We start from the raw sequence: 20246 nt of genomic DNA, 5'->3' as shown, positions 1-20246 counted from the left end.
CGTGAATTGAAGCCTCTTAAAGGTTGATATGATCAATGTACTCATCGTGCCAATGATGCTTGATGGGTTCTTTAACGCGACTCCCCAACAGCCCTTAGTCTCTTAGGGCGATCATGTCATTGATGAATTTAATGGTTTGATGGGTTCTTTCTGGGTGACCCATCAACAGCACAAGTCTCTCGTGCATCAGTAGAACTCAGGGCACAAAACCAAGAGGACTCTCCAGAATGAAGATATAACATTCTGTAATTCAGCTCCCTTGATTGGTTTGGTCAACATCATACACAGTTGAATTGCCAGTATAGTCGGGCTGTCATGCTCTATGAACTTCCATCTTGGACTCTTTTCTTTTCCCCTTCTTTTGTAACACATCTAAGAGCTAGCATGCAGCATTGCAGATTACTGCCTATCAGATGTTTTTATATATTGTCATTCTCATAGCAAGTGTTGTTTCTCAGTCGCTATGAGATGTACTTCACTAATGCCTTGGTTCCTTCCAAAAATCTTAAGGGCGTTTTGATCTATAGTGTGGCTCCATGAAATGTTAAATGACGACCCACTTCATTTTCTCTAAACCTGTTTGGATTGGTGGAAAAATAGATGAAGAAAGGAAAATGTCACATTTGAGAAAACTAGGGAAAACGTGAAAAGGTTTCTTTAAAAATTAAAAAATTAAAAAATTAAAAAAATAGGTCTAAGAGTGGAAAAGGAAATCTGAGGAAAAGGAAATCAATTTCCTCAATCCTCTAGTCTTTTGCAGACGAGAGAAACTGTCAGATTTGAGAAAATTGATTTTATTTCCTCAGTTGCTTTTTTATTTCCACCAACCAAAACAGCTCCACTAAAGGAAAATATATAAACACAATCAAAATGGCAAGAACAAGAAGGCTAGGCTTTTGACTTCAAGAGAGATGTGCTAAACAAAGTCAGATAGAAAGAAATTCATGGAGACAGGATTCTCATGTTGTCATGATCATGCTAGATCCACTCGACATAGATTTCATGGCGGATTATAGGTACTGATGGGCCCCAACTAGTTTGTAAGTTTTCCTCTCACGAGCAATGATAAGGATGTTTTGTCTAACATATCTGCACGATCCTTGTCATCTACACCCTGAATGGTGTTGCCACCAACATGCAGCTACTTTTCAAATGAACTCAAGGGGAATTATCCGTAATAACACTCCGTGACTTAAAAATGTATTGCAGCGAGTCTTGTCACCATTTTATCTTCAATGATGGTGCTGTTAGTTGAAAGAACATGATACCACCTCCTCAGGGGTCAAAGCAAGTGGAGCTCACTTCACATATCACCATAAAGCTTGGGTATGATAAGATTTACTTGTAAGTCATAGAAAGTGTTTTAATATGGATCTTTCACCAAGAATGGCAAGGTTTCATATGGATCATTCAATAAGAATGCCAAGTATTCTACTCAAGATTGAGCTTTTGATGTTTAGGGTGATTAAAAAAAAGTCAAAATCAAATGCTCATGATTTGAGCTAGAGCGGCAGCAGCAACAACAATAGTCACAATAATAATAATAATAATAAAGAATAAAATCTACAAATCCAGTTCACTCTCTACATCACATCTAGCTTAAACCAGAATGAGACTGCAGCATAACTTAAATGCTCAAATGATGAAATGGAGAAACAATTTTGCTGAATTAAGAAGCTGCGTTTGTTTCTCATTTCATTGTAAAGTCAATACAGTCATTACTAACATCATAAGGGCTGAAATTAAAGGCCACACCCACATACATGTAATCTGGCTACCGCTTAAGTCTGCCCCAGCAGGTCCAACCCCAGTAATTGTTCCTCCAGTCAAGCCAGTAAAGCTTCCGTTCTTTGCTGCCGAGCTGCGACAGTTTATACAATCACAAAATGTTATACAATTATGAGAAAAGAATAGAAAGAAATCATCTTTGATCAAGAGGATAAGTGATCAAATATGCCATAAATCACTATGCTCCACAAGCTTTCATTAAAATGTTTGAGCACTTATCACTTATCCAGTAACTCTAATGCACACCTCTACTAATGCAAAACCCTCCTTAGATAGGGCAAGGAACCTTCTAGCAAATTTACATGAATAGCTAGGATGAAGGTAACCTGACGATCATTCAATGACCAAGAACACTCTAAAATCTTTCTAGATTTTTGTACACCACCCTATCTACATGAACGAACTAGAGATCTATAGAAACTTCTAAAAATCTCTTCACTACCATATACACTTCTATCATTCTCTAGAATTTTCTAGGGTTCTCTAAATTGCTCAAGCCTCTTAATCTACAAAAAGAATCAAAATTGGCTAAATACCTGGAATACCCTCTTGGGATTGTCTGGTCTGTGACAACATGTTCTTTAGATAATTAAAAACAAAAAAAAAAAAAAAAAAGAAAAGAAAAAAAGGAGCTTAATTCTTACAAATATGTCCTAAAATTCTATGAGAAATAGAAAGCTGGAGTACACGTTGTTTATCACCACCATCAAACATGTGCATGATGATTAGAGCCATTGATCTGATGAGCTGCCATGTGGATGGGCCACAGCCCTGAATCAAGGCAATCCTAGTCAATGATTGGGGTGATCTTTTCCCGTTGAACAATGGCTTATATTTTGTTCATCATGTTTGAAAATGTCCATTTAGATGCCACTAATATGATAGCTAAGAAAGTCCCAACAAAACAACTAGAGTTGGCCAATTAGTGTATTTTTTTAAGCTACAGGCCCTCCACTATAGAGCTCACCTGACGAACAATCGGGATCTTGTCCAGAAATGTGACATGTTTTGGATCAAAGACAGGGTTTTCTGGATCCATCACAGACACAAAAGTCTACTTCATAAAACAATGGGATCACTAGAGCATACTTTCTCAACAATGACCAAGTGTCCTCATCTCTCTGTTTTTTAATTGGTAATTCTGTCTTTTTTTTCTTTTCTTTTTTTCTTCCTCTAAAAAGTGGTGAAGAAAAGCATTGTGGGCCCTTGTGGTGTGCAGATGACATTCAAAAGTGTCCAACAAATGCACCCTGCTATAATGATTAGATAAAATGAAAATTAGGCCAATCCAATTCATCAGGTGGGCACACGTGAAGTCAGAGTTTTTGGGCGGTGTACACTTTTTTATGGTGCAGCCCTCCTGATGATTGAATCAGCCTAATTTTCAGTTTGTTTGATCAACATGGTGTTTTGCACCAATTGGATGGGTTAGATGTCATACATGCATCACATGGACCCCACAATGCTCGACTTCACTTTTCGAAAAAGGTAAATGAGTAAGCTTTGGTCATTTCAATTCCTCAAAGCACTTTTCAGGCCTTTCAATTAGTCAAGGGACTGTAGAGCAAATTCAGAATTCTTGAGGAAATTTGGGGTAGAATCCCTAATTTTTAACTAAAGCTCACATTTTATCAAGTTTTGTGTGTGATGTGCATGTGGATAGAGGGGGAGTGGGATTACGCTCTTAAAATCAATTTCTAAACGTGTGAGGTATTTGATGAATTAATCATATAGACGCAATTGCAAATTTAATGGACAGAAGTTTCCAATATATATATATATATATATATATATATATATAGAGGACCTATTTTTGTATAACTGATATGGAACTAAAGGCTGATGATTAGATAGTTATGATTATCAGATTATTCCGGTATTTCGATGGTGGACCTAATGTACAGTCTAGATCAGGCGATTGGATGGTTCAAGTATCCCAATGTTACTAGGAGCAGTATAACTAATAGTGATCAAAGAGCACTGGAGCATTTCTCTTAATTTATTATTTTCTTTTACCTACTTTTAATTGTTTTTGTTTTTGAGAGATTACTTTTAAATTTCAATTTTTATTAAGTTTTTGTTAAACCAAGTAAAACTTGATGAATATGGGTCGACTCATCTAGGTCTTCACTCATTGGGTGACTGAGCGGAGCCCTGAGTTCCTGGTTTTCTAACAATAGGTAAGAGATATTATTATATACATATCCATTTCATTTCAGGCGGGAAACATAGCAATGCATTCTCCTCAAACAAGAATTTCTACCATTCTACTCTAATTACACATAATCTCTAGCCAATTCAAGAGAGAAAAGAAAAGAAAAAACCAAAAGAGGGTGCATGTAACTATGTATAAAATAAAAAAAAATAAAAAAAAAGGAAGATTGTAAGTATCAATTTCTTGGAAAACATGGCTGTCCAACCATTTATTTGCTGGGCCTGAAATTCATGCCCAGTCAATCACTCCAAAATCAGGCCCACATGACAAAGTGACATGGCGAAGGTGCCTCGCTGAACACGAACGTAGGAGGATTACGTGTCAAATCGGCACATTTAACAGGTGGGTCCTAGATTGAACATGCCCAGGTCAAAAACCGTGCTGGTACATTCATCAGGTGGACCACAATTGTAAATTGTATGTGAACCGTCGATCTCTTTCCTCATCGACCAGCCTTTTTTTAGAGGTTTGTCCCAAGTGATGACGGGAACGGCCGGATTTTCGGGCAAGGGGTGCTAAATTGGATTGCGTACTGAGTAAAATCTGTTGGGCCCACCACGAATGTACATAGTTTATCCACGCCGTCCATCCATTTTTTCAGCTAATTTTAGGGGTTAAGCCCAAAATTGAAGCATATCCAAGACTCAAGTGGACCACACCACAGGAAACAGTGGGAATAATGATTTCTACCGTTGAAACCTTCCTAGGGCCCACAATGATGTTTATTTGTCATCCAACCTCTTCATAAGATCACACACACATGGATGAAGGCAAAACACAAATATCAGCTTCACCCAAAACTTCTGCTGCCTCCGAGAAATTTTCAACGGTGGACGTTCAATTCACACTGTTTCATGTGGTGGGGTCTACTTGAGCTTTGGATATGCTTATTTTTTTCCTCAAGCCCTAAAATTATATGGTTAAATGGATGGCCGGAGTGGATAAAATACATAAATAACGGTGGGCCCCACAGAATTTACTCAGTGCGCAATCTGCTTCCCATGTGTATGTGTGCAGCTTTGGCACGTGCACGACGAGGCCCCATCACGATCACACATACGCGAATCACGTTAGCGGGGCTCACTAGAAAAACTTTCAAATCTGACCGGGCCATGAGCCCAAGCCCATCCATTACCCTGGCCTGAAATTGACCTGAGCCGTGCACGTGCGCAGATATTGGGTTCCGAGCCATGTAAACGAAATGATGCAAGCAGAGAACTATATATGATGCTCGGGCTAAGTACTACACTTGATATGGAGGCAAGAAATTGTACATGTAACATGATTAACTCAAATAAAACCGACTTGATTGGCAGCCCACTGTCGCCGAGTCACAACCACAATAATATCAGATTGTTTGAACAATCCTTACCCCTGATTCGTGGACGAAAGAGGACCGTTGGATATTTTTCATTTTTAACCGTCCAAAGCATGTCCGCCAATCCATTAGTCAGGTTATTAAATAATGTTAACTTTTAGTTCATGATACATCTACACTCAGTACCATAATTTGGATGGTTTAATTGGACACGTGTATGACACATGTGCAATTTCTAAGTTATTACTGAGTGCCAGCGTATCATCCATCACAGTCTACCAGAGTATAAAAGTAGTTCTCATCCAAAAGCGTACCTCGACGGAAAAACGCAAATCCCGTGACCTGCGACACACAAGGCAAATACAGGCGGATCCGATTTCAGAAACCGAAGCTAAAGAAGCCAAACAACACACCAGATAATAGACCCGGCACGTATCGGCCGATACTGAGAGTTTTCAAAATCCAAAGAGACAGAGACGTTACTCGGATTCAAGGAGGTGAGTGCAGCGGAACCACTGAAATCGCAGCTCTGTTGGGCGACCCCGTTCTTAAGGAAGTAGTTGTTGAAAGCGTAGGAAGCGTGGGATTGGATGTCCTGCGGCTCAAAGCAGGCCCCACCCTGCTGTATGGGCCCACAGTCGGCGCCCCCGGCCCCACATGCCCAATCCAGCGCCGACTGCAAAGCCGCGTCCTCCGCGTTATTTTTCGCGACGCACCACAGCTCCAACGCCTTGGACGATTCCAGAGACGATCTCCTCGTCGTCTTTGGAAATGGAACCCGTGCCGAAGAGGGATTGAAGCTAGGGTTAGGGTTTTGTACGGCTTCCGACGAAATCGCCGACAGGAAGAGAGTGGCGTGGCAGAAGGAGACGATGATGAAGAGAGGGAGAAGAGATTGTGTGGTCGCCATTGGAGGAATTTATTGGAAGATTTGATGGAAAGATGGGGGAGAATGGAAGAGCTGGAAAAGTATAACGCTATTGGGGGTGCGTTTTATTTTAATTATTTAAAATAGAGTAGTGAAGAAAGGGAGAAACGAACAGATCTCGAAGGGGGTGCGCAGGTTACCGTTGAGGCGAGAGTGCGCTGCTTGTTTGCCAGAAGAGGGGGAAGAGTGTCCAGACTCAAGTCACTGACATCATTTACGTGTGACCGTAGAATCCGCGACCCGAGGATTTGTACAGTACACTCAGGTTTCGTCTTTGATAGGTGGGACCCACCATTTTGGATCTCTGCAGACCATTTTCGCTGCCTTCCACCGTCCATGTCCAATGTGAAAAAAAAAAAGGTTTCCGGATCTTGTAGACCGTTGCTTTATTTTCCTTGTCACGAAGTCTTTTTGAAGGCCAAAAATAAAAATGTTAGAATCGTCGTATCAGATTGAGTAGAAGGGCCCACCTTTCACAGCTGAAAATACGAGTATCTGCTGACTGTACTGAAGACCAGATAACTTTTCTATCCTCGTGATCCCCTGTGAGAGAGGGAGGCTGCCTTCCCTTTCATGTTAATTGCTGTGGGTGAAAATGGACCGATGAATAGCGACCAGTACAGGAGAGAACACAGCATTTTTAAGGGGTAGCTTCTTTTTTTTTAAAAAAAAACCCCTACCATTTTTTTTAACACACACACACCCCACACACTCACGCTAGTGGAATTTCACCACATATGGATACTCGAACCCTTGACCGGGTGTTGAAACTCCCATGAGTCTACCAACCCAGCAAGAGGAAGGATCCGTTTTTAAGGGATAGCTCGGCTCAACTACTTGACCATCAGCGGAGGGTCTAATTTTTTTGAATTTTGACCGCTCAAACATATTGTCAAGGAGATCTCTGATCATCAAGGATATCGAGAGATAACCACGACACGCAAGCTTGAAAACTTGAGATCTTATGACCTAACTAAGTCGGTCGACCAAGCTCGGTAATAAGGCTTATCAGCCAACCCTGACCTTGACCTCAGGAATTGAGGGATGTATTGAATAGAAGACAGAGGCATTATGAGAGACGTATCAACTAAAAGATATGGATGGTAAGCTCTTACCTCACTCATAAAACATTGAGCATCTAAAGATTTACTACTCATGAGGAACTCTGACATGTGAAATAACTGTGTTCGACTGATTACCTCGATAAAAGTTACTCATGTTTGACTATGAGAAACCTCCCTCAGTCAAAGGGAGGAATGTTCTTCCATTTATTTATACTATTTTATCCATCATTTTTATCTACATGCTCGACTGTGAGTGACCTCCCTAAGTTAAATAAACGAAGGTGATCTTTCTCGTTCTTACGATTTTTCTTACTGTGCTCGAGAGTTACTTGTTCAACCATAAGGAACATCCTCTAGTTGAAGGGAAAAGCTTTCTCGTTTTTAATAATTTGTCTACAAGCTACATAACCTAAAAATTTACATGCTGGACTATCGAGTATAAATTTACATGCTCGACTATCGACTAAGAACCTACATATTCGACTATCGACTAAAAATCTACATGCTCGACTATTGTATTTACTAAGTAATCATACACGACCACCTACACATAAAGGCAAAACAATGCTCACCACGCTGTGCATGACTCCTTGTATGGAGATACTGTCGTAATATCTTCTTTGATCACCACAGCAGGTGTCGTCCCTTTCCAATTTTCGCATTAATTACTAGGCAACAAAATCGATGAACATATATGAAATGAGCTGATCTTCTCTAGTTAAAGAATCAAGACTCATCGCTCATACATTAGTTTAAAAGTTACTTCCTAAGCTCATAAAGTATAGAGTTCGGAAGAAGGGGGCCACTGTTATCGATAAAATAGAACTAAATAAATGTATGAGACAGATGAGTCGAGCAACGAGACACATTGACTATATATTTATATATTGCTTGAAGGCCGAAAAATCACCCCAACCTTTGATGTTGACTACTTTCTACCTTGGCCTCAGTTATCACTTTGGCCCTTGACCCGACCTCGGGTACCAACCTCAACTTCGGATATCGACCTCGGAATAGAAATATTCGGAGAGAATCTCGCAATATATAAAGATAAGATCAATCCAACAAGGTTTTAGCTGAAAATCACATCAATCGAGGTAAAGTCACATATATTCTTGAAATTAGAGTCCGACTCCAATACGAGCCCCTCCAACATATCCAGCAAATCAACTCGGATACGTAGACTGCCTAGAAAGTCTGTAAATACACTCCATGCCATGTCTAATAGGTACACACAACTATCTTGATTCTACTATGCCTACCGTGAGTCCATATGTGTGACTTAGGCATTGGAGGGTCCCGGCCTTAACCGGCGCCCCCACTATCTTCTATTATTCTCTATTAAATTGTAGGTACTTAGCGACTTACAGAAGGTAAGACATAATTGACCAAATTTGAGCATCAACAACTTCCATTTAAAAAGGAAGAAAGGTAACAATGGAAGGAAGAAAGGGATGGAGGTACGTGGGTGGATTAGCTGTGACCTACATCCAGCCAAGTGGTGTGAACCTATTTATAGGGCCTTCCTCGATGTATGCATTGTATATCCACAACATATATCTAACTTAATTTAGGGCATGGAGAAAACAGTGGTAATTGAAAGCCCATAATTAAGAACGAACTTATTTGTAAATTAAATCTTTCCTTTGGAAAAAATTTTGTATTATGTTAAACTTGTAAATGTTTGGTAGGCTATGGAATTATAATAATCAATGGATTAGATTTCGCAACTGATATCTATTGTTGGGACCAAATGCAATTCCATGTGACCTAATCCTAGGTTCCAAACAGGCCCTAGGTTACACCACATTATTTATTTGCCATCCACAAATATGGATGAAGAGAAAAACAAAATTAGCAGCTTGATTCAAAAATTATGAAGCTTTCAATGGTGAGAATTCAATCCCTACTATGTGGTACACCTGAGATTTTTATCTACTTCATTTTTGGGATCATGCCCTAAATAATCTTGGAAAAATGGATGGACGGCCTGGATATACAACCCTACATCAAGGTGAGACCCACAGTCAAGGTTGCAATCACATCGCTGAATTCGGGGTCGCAGCTAATCCACGTCCGAAATGGAGTATGAGCGGTCACATACCCGCAGTAGGAATGACGGCCGATTTCTCTTATGAATTGAGACAAAATTTGGAAGCTTTTCCTCTAATGTAAAAGCCTTCAAAAATCTCGTTGAATGTCCTTTTCCACCAAACGCCGAAAATTAGCAACAATGGCACTTACAAACTACATTACGGCTCACTTCTAAACACGTCTTCAAGCTCTCTTGGTTCACCGTATTACGTATGTGAAATCCACTCCGTCTATCAAGTTTCTCCTCGATGCTAGACCATTGATTTAACATTGGACAGATTCACAACTCATGTGGCCCACATCAGAGAGAACAATGGGGATCAGACGCTAACCAGAGCGTGGGGTTACCATGGAGTATATCCTTCATCTAGACCGTTCATCATGTCTTATTCACCGGGATTACTAGAAAAATTATCTCAATCCAAAACTCATGCAGGCCACAAAGCGCGAACTTATAGGTTTTATGATCAGTTCTACATTATTCGTAATGGTGTGGTCTATATGACTTTTTATTTGGCTGATTGTTTCAGGTACGGTTAATTAAATTCTATCACCAGATAAACGGAGTAGATTTCACATATACATCTTAGTGTACCTCAAAGAACTTCAGCGTTTTACTACGCTGCTTAAACTGGTGCCGCAGAAGATTCCAGGCAGGTAGCTCCATATCTAAATCCTCCTGATTCTTGATTGATCGTACTCGGCTCTACCGTAGTCAAACAGTCAACGGCACCGATAAAATGATAGCTGATCCCATAAATACAGCCACTAGCTTGCTAGTTGCCTCGTGTTTCCGCACGTGTCACATTGTATAACATCCGATCCCGAGGAAAAGGTAGGCCCCATCAAAAAGATAAGCTCGCAGAAACGTTAGGATGATCCAGCGATCACGCGGCTCCATCTTTGAAATCGACGGAAGGATGATGATCTGACCTAACACGCCCTCGTGGCCCACATGATGAGTACATCAGAATGATTTTTTGCGCCAGATGATCTTAGTGAAGCTTCCCATCTTTTCCAAGGCTCGGATTTTCCACCCGAAAAACAATCAGTATGGTAAACGTATCAAGCTGAGGCAGCATCTGGAATGATCTTTCCTCATAAATAATCAGACTTTCGAGAATTGATCCCACCCAGGCAAGTGACAACGGCTAGTGGTACGGCACCATCCTTCCCGCTAACATTACATTTTTTGTAAGGCATCAGGACCATTAAAACAGTGGGTCCCCCCGTGAGGATTGAATGGGATAAAAATTAGTCCGTTCTATTTATCATCTTTCGCACACTTTTGGAATCAATGGATAACCAAAGGTTTGACTCAATATACAGGTGTGGTCCACCTAGTAAGCAGATCTTAATGGTTTTAGAGAATGGTGATCTTCATGCTGGGGCCTACCATTTTCTCGGCACCGATTTCCTCTAGAAGTGGCATGTCGATGGGAAAGGATGTCATGGTAGCACGAGTAGTATGGTACATGTGATTAGTTCTCTGAACTTTTCAAATTCCAGGTGTGTGGAGATCGATGTCCAGGACCGCTGAGTTGTTAGGCGTCTCTACATATGGCCCAGATGGACGGTTCGCAATCACCGACGTTACAGTAGCATGCGTGATGGTGAGTTGTGACCTTTTAATAAAATCTGTGGGGTACGGGGGTGACTATCATTGTCCAGGTACCAACTTTCATTTGGGGTGCCAATGGGCCAGATTGGCCCGCCGGATTTCGGGCCTGGCCCGCCTTCGACTGAGTTTAGGCTGGCGTGTTGGTAATAAAAGTTGGCTGGCTTAAAAATCAAGCCCGGCTCGACATTAAACTAGGCTTGGATGTAGATATCCAAAAGCAAGTGTGTGAGCTCAGCTCATAAGGATTATTATTATTATTATTTAATGAAATACTCCCGTCCCTGCATCCGTTCTTGGCCATTTAAAAATAAATAAATAAATAAATAACACCTAGCAATCTCAACCGAGCTAAGAAGAGATGGCGTATAAGAAGGAGAAGGCTCCTCGTCCATCTTCAAAACTTGCGAAATCCAATGGTCAAAAACAAAAGAAAAATAAATGGAGCATCCCATAGTGCTGTCTTTCTCTCTCTCACCTCCAATCCATGCATTTCATCCCTCTCACCTCCTACCTTTGATCCCATCTCTTTCTCTACTCCAACGGGGCCTTTAACAACGGCGTCCCAGCATGTTTGTCTTCTCTATTCATTTATTCGGGTTCGGGTCTAGCATAAACATGTCAAGTGGTCTATTTTGGCCCATCACGAGCCCGGCTTGTGCTTCAGCCTACGGTGGACAATACAGGCCCAGTTTGGACAGCTCAACGCGCCTACCTTTCATAAATTCTGGCAAGTGATCGACCGTACACCTGACATATGTGAGTCATTTTAGGAAGCGGATGGACTGTGACCTCAATTATTGGAAGTTCTTGCAGTTGGAAGCTAGGTAGGGCCCACTGTGATTTTGTGAGAAATTCACCCGATACATCTGTTTTGCCGGGTCACGTTAGGACACTGGGGAGTGACCGTCCACCGTTGAAATATTCACGGGGCAAATAAGTTTTGGATCGGCCTAAATATTTTTTATTTTTCAGTTCATCCAGTGGGAATGACATATAAACATCACAGTAAACTCCGTGAAGACTTCAACAGTAGGCATTTCCATCCTTGTTTTTTCCTGTCGTGTGGCCCACTTGAGCTTTGGATCTGTCTCAATTTTTTGACTCATGTCCTTTAACATGAGCTGGAATAACAGATGAACGATTGGATTTCTCAGAAACATCACAATGGCCCCACCTAGCTTCTGATCACAGGAACTTCATGCGGTTGGGGTCACAGGCAATCCACGTCTGTCAATTTAGGCTGTTGAATCAGGAAACGGATTAGCTACTCCCCCTGCCAGCAGCCCGGTGGCTGGTGGTCGGTGCTCTGTGGGCCCCACCATGATGTATGTGTTTCATCCATCCCGTTCATCCAATTTTACAGATTATTTTAGGGCTTGTTCCCAAAATTGAGAGGGATATACATTTCAAGTAGACCACACCACAGGAAAACAATAGTGATTGGATATCCACCATTAAAATCCTCCTAAGCCCCCCTACTGTTTTTTTGACATCCAATCTGTCTAATACCACTTTGGAAATACAGGAAAACTCATCTTCTCCTCCAATTCTCTTTGCTAATGTGTAGCAAACAGATTTCAGTCAATCCACTTCGGTCGGTCTGGTCACGGGGTGGGAGTCTACATGCACTTTACAGGTTGTTTAATCAATCCTGGGGGCATGTTGCTAAAGAACCAGCGCTCTTAAAACTCCCTTGCTAAACTTGTCTCATTCTTGGCAATTTTCCTAGGAAGATTTTCAAAATATTTTTTAATGACGACTTAAGACAATGAATTAAATAAAATAATTTTTAATAATGTTTGGGAATCCATTTTGGTCTGGTTGGTTAGGATATTCGGCTCTCACCTAAACGACCCGGGTTCGAATCCCAGCAACGGAATTTTTTTTTAGTTTTTATACATTCGACGGCTGGGGTTAATTTTTGGGTTTTGGAAACCATTTTTAAATATTCATTAAATATAATAATTTTCAACAGTATTCACAATTCCGTTGTAGTCTAGTTGGTTAGGATATTCGGCTTTCACCCGAACGACCCGGGTTCGAATCCCGGCAACGGAAAATTTTTTGTTTTTATATTCGACGGTTTTTTTTTTTTTTTATATGGACGGCTGAGATTCGTTTTTTTGTTTTTTTTGGTGGACGGCTGGGATTCGTATTTTTCCTCTGTTGAGTTATTAAATAAAAGTATTTATTTTGAGTTATTAAATAAATCTAAAACATAAATACATGTTTATATAATAATTTTTTAAGTTAATATCACCATGAAAATGCAACATTTTAAAATCAATTGACATAACGAAAAACGTGTGATAATATTGTTTAGTGTATTTCTCATGATAATATTTTCTCACACTGCTAAATACAACAATCAAATATCATTCGGTCTCTGGTTTTGCATTGTTGCACCACCCAACAAAACAGACTTATCGGAGCATCAGATTCACCTACAGCCACCATTTGCTAACTTGGTCTTCTGTTGCGGCCTATTTTGTAAAATCAACATGGTTAGCATCCCCACGCCATTGTTCCCTGTAGTGTGGCCCACCTAAGTCTTGTATCTGCCTAATTTTTAGCCAGATGAAGGGAAAAAACAAAGATCAGCTTAATCCAAAACTTTTATGCCCCCAAAAAGTTTTTAATGGTCGAAATTCACTAAACACTCTTTCCATTAAGGTGGTCCAATTGAGATCGGTATATATCTCATTTTCGTTTTTATATTATAAAATGATCTATAAAAATAGATGGACGGCATGGATGAAACACATACATCATGGTGGGGCCCACAGATCACTGAACACCAGCCATTGGCTGGTGGCAGGAGTAGCCAATCCGTTCCCGTTGAATCAGGTCCCGTTGAGAATGCAGCAATGTGTAGAAAGTGGATCCGCCAGAGTTTTTTCCTCTCTCATATTTCACTTCTTTATAGGTGGGCCACTGAAGATGAGAGTTCTCAGTGTATGAATGTCAAAGTTAGTAGGCTCTCTTGATATTTCAATCTCAGTAATGGTCAGCTTTGCAGCCGACACCCACCTGTGTTGCATGTGAAGCACCTAATCTTAGAACATGGCATGGCCATTAAAGGGACTGTCCTCGATGTAGGGTCAGGCCCACCATCCTCTTTTAGCAGCCTGACGGTCCTGATTATATCACCTGGTGCATGAATTCCCCACCTGAATAGTGTCCCTGGCATTGAGTGGCTGTGTCACACCACCCCACATTAGAAAAACATTCATTGATGAAATTACCAGGAATATCAGCTGAGGAAATGATGCCATGGAAAAGAGCCTTTTTCTAAATGATTCTCCAAGAAGCTGTACCTGGTACCTATATTTCAAAAGGTACCTTCTAAAGGGACCATATCTATTTGCAGTGGAGTGGCCCATTCTGGAATGGGATTTTAAGGACTGCATTTATATGCATGGTGGGGCTTAAATAACTCTGACGTTTGTCTATTTTGAAGCCTCGGGCAGTATCCTCTGATGCCACTGTGCATGCTGTTACTTGTCCATTGGACACATGGGATTCATCGCCGCCAATCCAGACCGTTTGATTCATATGCCCTCCTTTTCGATTTGATGTTCATCAATTGGATGGTTAGATTGTCTAATCAATGTGATCTTCGAGATTTTCTCTACGTGCATTTTGATATGTGATATGATATTTCAAATTGAAGTCCATCGTCCATCCATCAATAATGAAAATCACAAACTGAAATCTTAAATGCATCACTGCGTGGGAAGGTGTTTCCAATACCTTGATGTTATTGAGAAAGATATTTGAAATCATCCCAATAGAATTAAGTTTTCTATCTATATTGGTGAGAGAATCAAGACATATTAATATAAAAATAGAAATGAAGAGACTTACCCGTCAAACTTCTTTCCTCGTAAATTAATTTTTATAACCATCTTAATAACTATGTATAGAGATCACGATTCAAGCGTTCATACTATAAATTTTTATGTAATGATCACAGCTGTAGTGGGACCCACCGAATCACTTAAATTGGATAATCTAACAATCATATCAAAACCAATGATCATATGATCATATGTAGCCCACCTAAGGAGTCATACATGTGTGTCATATGGACAATCCAAATTGAAGAATACTTGCTAACCTAGTTATTGTAGCACAAGTGATTTCTTATTTTAATGTAAAAGGTCAACAATAACAAAGCAAAATTTTCATATAACAGGTTTTGTTAATTAAATAGAAATCCCATTTTTCAAGAAAAAACTACAAAAATGGAAGTCAATTTCCATAGCTAAATGTGCTTTGCAAACATAAAAAACCATCAAATCCAAGGAGATTGATTTCATTTTCATCAGTGAAAGCAAGATTTCACCCATCCAAATAGCTTAGGTATTGTCCAATGACCAAGCCCAAGGTTTGTGCAATATGCTTGAGCTCTAAGTTCATGCAAGCAGCCCATGCTACAACGATGTGAGCTATTGGTAAGGCGGGTCCACCACAGATGGCACATTCACCAATCATTCCCTGAATTGAAAGATCTTAGTTATAAAAAATTTGTTGGTTCTTATTAAAAGTTAATCATTTCTGTATTTTCTTTGTTAACCATAAATATCATGGCCGCTCATTGAAGGGTTAGGGTTATTTTGGGGATTGTTGGTGCTTGGGCCTTCCATGGTATGATCCAGTGCTATAGAGATATTAACATACATATGCCATTGCACCTTTCCAAATTACCAAAAGAAAATTAAAGTGTTTACTGTGGACAAATTCAGTAACAATATTTTCTATTTTATTTTATTTTTCTCTCTGAAAAGTAAGTGAGTTCAAGACAAAAGTACAGAAAATAAAGGCTAAGACTTTTTATTATTAAATGATATAAGGTAGGGTTTTAAAGTAAAAATTGGCCATCTAAGTAATTAGGTGAAGCTATGTGGCTATCGCTTACTTGCGCTTTCCAATAGCAGAATGTGATGCCTCACATGTAATTATTATGAAAATTTTCATATCATATATAGTTAATTAAAATTGGAATGGATTGTATTCTGAACTTGATTGAGATACCAAAAAGAAAAAGAAAAATTAGATGCATTTTTTTATTCGGATAATTAGACATTCCTGGACCTAACCCTACTCCTAATCTAGCAGACTTACGTGGATGGGATTGACTTTTCAAGGGCTAGCTTCTTTTTTTTCTTTTTCTTTTTTTTTTTTAAATCTTGGCATTGGTGGGAGATTTTATGGACATTCCTAGAGAAGGGGGACCCGCCCAGGCATGTATGTGTAGCTCACTCTATATACTTATATTGTCTCTCTTGGCGCTTTTTCAGCCATTTTTTCCTTAGTTTGTTTTCCCAGACAACTGACGGGGTCCGAATGTATCAAAGTAGACCATCAGCTTATGATGGGTCAATGGTGGACATTTGTTAATTTTTACCACTACAAGATTCGTAAGAGGGGATTTGCATCTTGGACTGGTAAAAAGAATGTCAGGTGACCATCGGCATGTGGATGTCGTAGGCGGATGGTATATAAATTTTCCTTCTTTTTTTTTTTTTTTTCAACGATATTCTACAACATTCTGAGCATGTTTCCTAGTTGATCTAGGTTCACAAGATCTATGATTGACCGATCTAGGTCATTCATTGCCTCTCAAGGCGCTTAGGTTATATTCTTTCTATTTAGCCAATTTTCAACGCTTTTCTTTAAGTGTATGCACGTGGTTTTATCAAAGTTCTGTATGGGTATGAGTTCAAGCGTGTGCTATTGGCTTTGATTATGGGTTTGAGGCTCGGGAGTCTCTTGATCTAATCCGATAACTGCATTTATGATGTATCGAAGGTCCTGCTTCTTAGTTTTGCTACGGTTTCAACGGTTGTTGAGAGATGGGCGATTTTAGTGAAATCTAGTCAAGAGACTCAGGAGTAGATTTTCTCAATTCAGGTGGGGTGTCTACAATAGCCTATAATTTCTTCATATACTAAATGAATCTTCTCGAATGACATGCTTAGAAACCCAACTACATCATGCCCTATGTAGGACTAGGCCCAGTTTTGATGGACTACTTCCACTTATGTTTGGGCTTCTTTTGCTCCAAATGTATTAAGAATGCATTTGCAACCCGTTCTACATTGAAATCATATCCAACAAGTGGTGGTTGCTAAGTGAATGGTTAAAAATAAGATGTTTAGAGGTCTATATTTAGTCAAATGGTTCTCCTCATCAAATAAACCTTAAAGGTTATTTGGCACCTTCTATTTAAGTGTATTTAAGGGATTTTGAGAGGATTTGGGCCAAAACCATATTTTGGCATCGTGACTACACTTGGAGTTAATTGAAATACATTTTTTGTTGGAGTGAAAATTATGTTTTGGGCCGAAACCATCTCTTGATGTATTTTAAAACCTCACTTTTTTGTTAGAGTGAAATGCCTTTTCGACTTCCTTTTTAATGCAAGGTGTGCTGCACATATAACAAAAGCGTGGCTAGGCTATTAAGTTGTGGTACGAGTGGCACGCTAATGACGCTCCAACACAATTCATTTAGAGCCTGTTTGATTTTCCATGATACTTGTAAATCCTGGTAAATAAGTAATTATTACTTTTTCACCTCGTTTCAAAATGTGACAGTAATTCTACCTCGAAAATCGATACAAAAATGTTGACTTAAATCTGTAGACCTCACTCTAATATATATGTTATATCCGCACTGTCCATCTATTTTATTTGAACATTTTAGGGCATGAGCCGAAAAATTAGGCTGATCCAATGCTCAATTGGCCCACATGAAAGGAAACAGTGACCTTAAATTGTCCATCATTGAAAGTTGTTTCCATCATTGGGCCCACATTGAGTTTTTTTTTTTTTAATCATCTAACTAGTTTATAGGGTCACACAGACATGGATAAGGGGAAAACACAAATATCAGCTTAATCAAAAACTTTTAAGAGCCCTAAGAAGTTTTTAATGATAGACGTTCGATTCCCGCTGTTTCCTTTAGTGTGGTCCACTTGAGCTTTGAATCTACCTCATTTTTCTAATCACGCCCGAAATTCATCTGACATAACAAATGAGCAGTGTGGATAAGTCACATACATCACAATGGGCCCCACATTAATCTCATAAAATTCTCAATTTAAGTGTTAAAAAAGTAACTTGTCATGTAGTGATTACCTAGGTAAATAATTATTACCTATTTACATGATAATTACATTTTAGTAGAAAAATCAAACAAGGCCTAATCGATTGCAACACTAACATCACATTAATAGAATGATCTAAATTGTCCAAACATTAGCCATACAAATGGATGTTAAAAAAACATTGATAAGTCATTTATTTAAGATCCCTACGTTTGTGGCCCACCTGATGCTTGAAATTTTCTTGTTTTTTGCCGAACTATATATTTCAACGGGCATATTATATCAAATATCACATTTAAAATATTCATATGGGATATTCAAGCTGACTTAATCCAGTTCAAGTTTGGTTAATACGCTAAAGAATTTTTATGAATTTTAAATACAAGCTCCCGAACACAAGGTTTGAATTCCAGCCCATTCCAATTATAAATTACCAATCATAATTTAGGCATTTAGAATCACCTTAAATCTAGTGTAATTGTGATTTGAATTTCAATGCATTTTAAATACAAATTGTCAAATAAACTCTTGAATTATTAATATTGTTACCTGTGTTGTCGATATCGCCGAGCTGAAGATACGGATAATATCAAAGATATTTAAATAATACATTAATATTGGCAACAATGTCTATGCCTAACCCTGTGATATTCCTATTGAAATTGGACAATGAACCATTTCCAATTAACCATCCATGCGGTGGCCGCCGATCAGATGGTTAAGATTTTCCGGTGGATTTGTCTGGAAATAAGATACGTACTGCCAACTCCATATTGATCGGTGTAGAATGACGTATGACCATGACGTGAAAAGGGTTGTAAGCCACCACCGTTTAAGAGACGGCGCGAAACCCATGTACTGGATCTACGCAGATCCTGGGGCGTATAGCTTGTACCGCAGCATTCGGAGGTAGCAGTTTCTAGGAAACGGATTGGCTGGCGTACCACACACCAGCTGTCTTGGCGTCAGCAAATTCGGTGGGCCCTATCAAGGTGGGTCCCACGGTCAGGACAACACCAACTAACGTCTTAGTAAGATGCGGATTTCATGTTAAAGTCCTTTACAATGAAGTTGCTGTGATGGAAACTTAGGTTGGCCCACCGTGATGTTTGTAAAAAATCTATTCCATTCATTCATGTTTTTAAAGCTTCTTATACCTTGAGAAGCCAAAAAAAAACAAAAGAAAATAGACCTGAATCTATTATTCAAGTGGGCCAAAAACGTAAGGATTGAATGTTTACAGTTGAAATATTTATAAATCTGTAGGAGTTTTAAATCAAGCTAATATCTGTAGTTTCAAATTCATTCCGGTAGGAATGACTTTATCAAGGGTACGGATGGCATCTAAACATCACTGTCGACCAAGGGAGGTTTCAACTGTAGGAATTGCCGTGCCCACCCCTACGGTGCGGCCCACGTGACTCTTGCTTCTTGAAATCAGATTGCGTAACTCATTACACTCTTATGGTACTGTGTAAACTTAGTTGAGCCCACCTTGAATGTATGTAGTCTATCCATGCCGTCCATCTGTTTTTACATCTAACCTAAGGGGTTTAGTTGAAAATTCAACCGTATCCAAAGATCAATCAGATCATAACACAGAAAACAGTAGGGATAATGATTTCCACAGTTGAAACCTTTCTAGCCCCCACAGTGGTGTTTATTTGTCATCCAACCTGTTTATAAGATCATAAATACATGGATGAAGGGAAAAAACAAATATAATCTTGATCAAAAACTTCCACGACCCCCAAGTATTTTTCAACGGTAGATGTTCAATTCAACTGGTGTGGTCCATTTGAACATCGTACATGCTTCATTTTTTAGCTAAAGCCCTAAAATTATCTGGTGAAATGAATGGACAGAGCAGATGAAATACGTAAATAATGGTGGACCTCACATAGTTTACTCAGTACGCTAAGCGTACTCAGTTACTCACTACGCAATCCGCATCCTCGCTTCTTTCTCACTTTTTGTCTCAAGTGCTGCAACGATCTCAAAAAACAGATGATCTGGGTGGATTGGTGGAAATCCGCGTACGTGTTACGCGGCTAACAAAAAACCCGCTCCAGTGAATAACGAGAGACTCCCTATTAGTTTAACG

At 39.5% G+C, this 20246-nt stretch overlaps 1 protein-coding gene and 1 non-coding gene across 2 annotated transcripts; one reads left to right on the top strand and one right to left on the bottom strand.

The window, feature by feature from the left end:
* Positions 1 to 1518: 1518 nt before the first annotated feature.
* On the bottom strand, positions 1519 to 6566 carry LOC131245325 (PLASMODESMATA CALLOSE-BINDING PROTEIN 5-like). The gene is made up of 3 exons (XM_058244693.1): positions 5805 to 6566; positions 5636 to 5663; positions 1519 to 1861 (listed from the first exon to the last, which is right to left on the bottom strand). The coding sequence occupies exons 1-3, from the start codon at positions 6229 to 6231 to the stop codon at positions 1696 to 1698; spliced, it is 621 nt and encodes a 206-aa protein (XP_058100676.1). The 5' UTR covers positions 6232 to 6566; the 3' UTR covers positions 1519 to 1695.
* A 6447-nt stretch (positions 6567 to 13013) lies between these two features.
* TRNAE-UUC (transfer RNA glutamic acid (anticodon UUC)) lies at positions 13014 to 13086 on the top strand. The gene has a single exon. It is a non-coding gene; the product is annotated as a tRNA-Glu (tRNA).
* The last annotated feature ends 7160 nt before the right edge of the window (positions 13087 to 20246 follow it).

The sequence above is a fragment of the Magnolia sinica genome, chromosome 5 (genome assembly GCF_029962835.1).
Source record: "Magnolia sinica isolate HGM2019 chromosome 5, MsV1, whole genome shotgun sequence".
In the NCBI taxonomy this organism is placed as follows: domain Eukaryota; kingdom Viridiplantae; phylum Streptophyta; class Magnoliopsida; order Magnoliales; family Magnoliaceae; genus Magnolia; species Magnolia sinica.
Note: the sequence above shows the minus strand (reverse complement) of the source record. Positions and strands in the feature narration are given on the sequence as shown.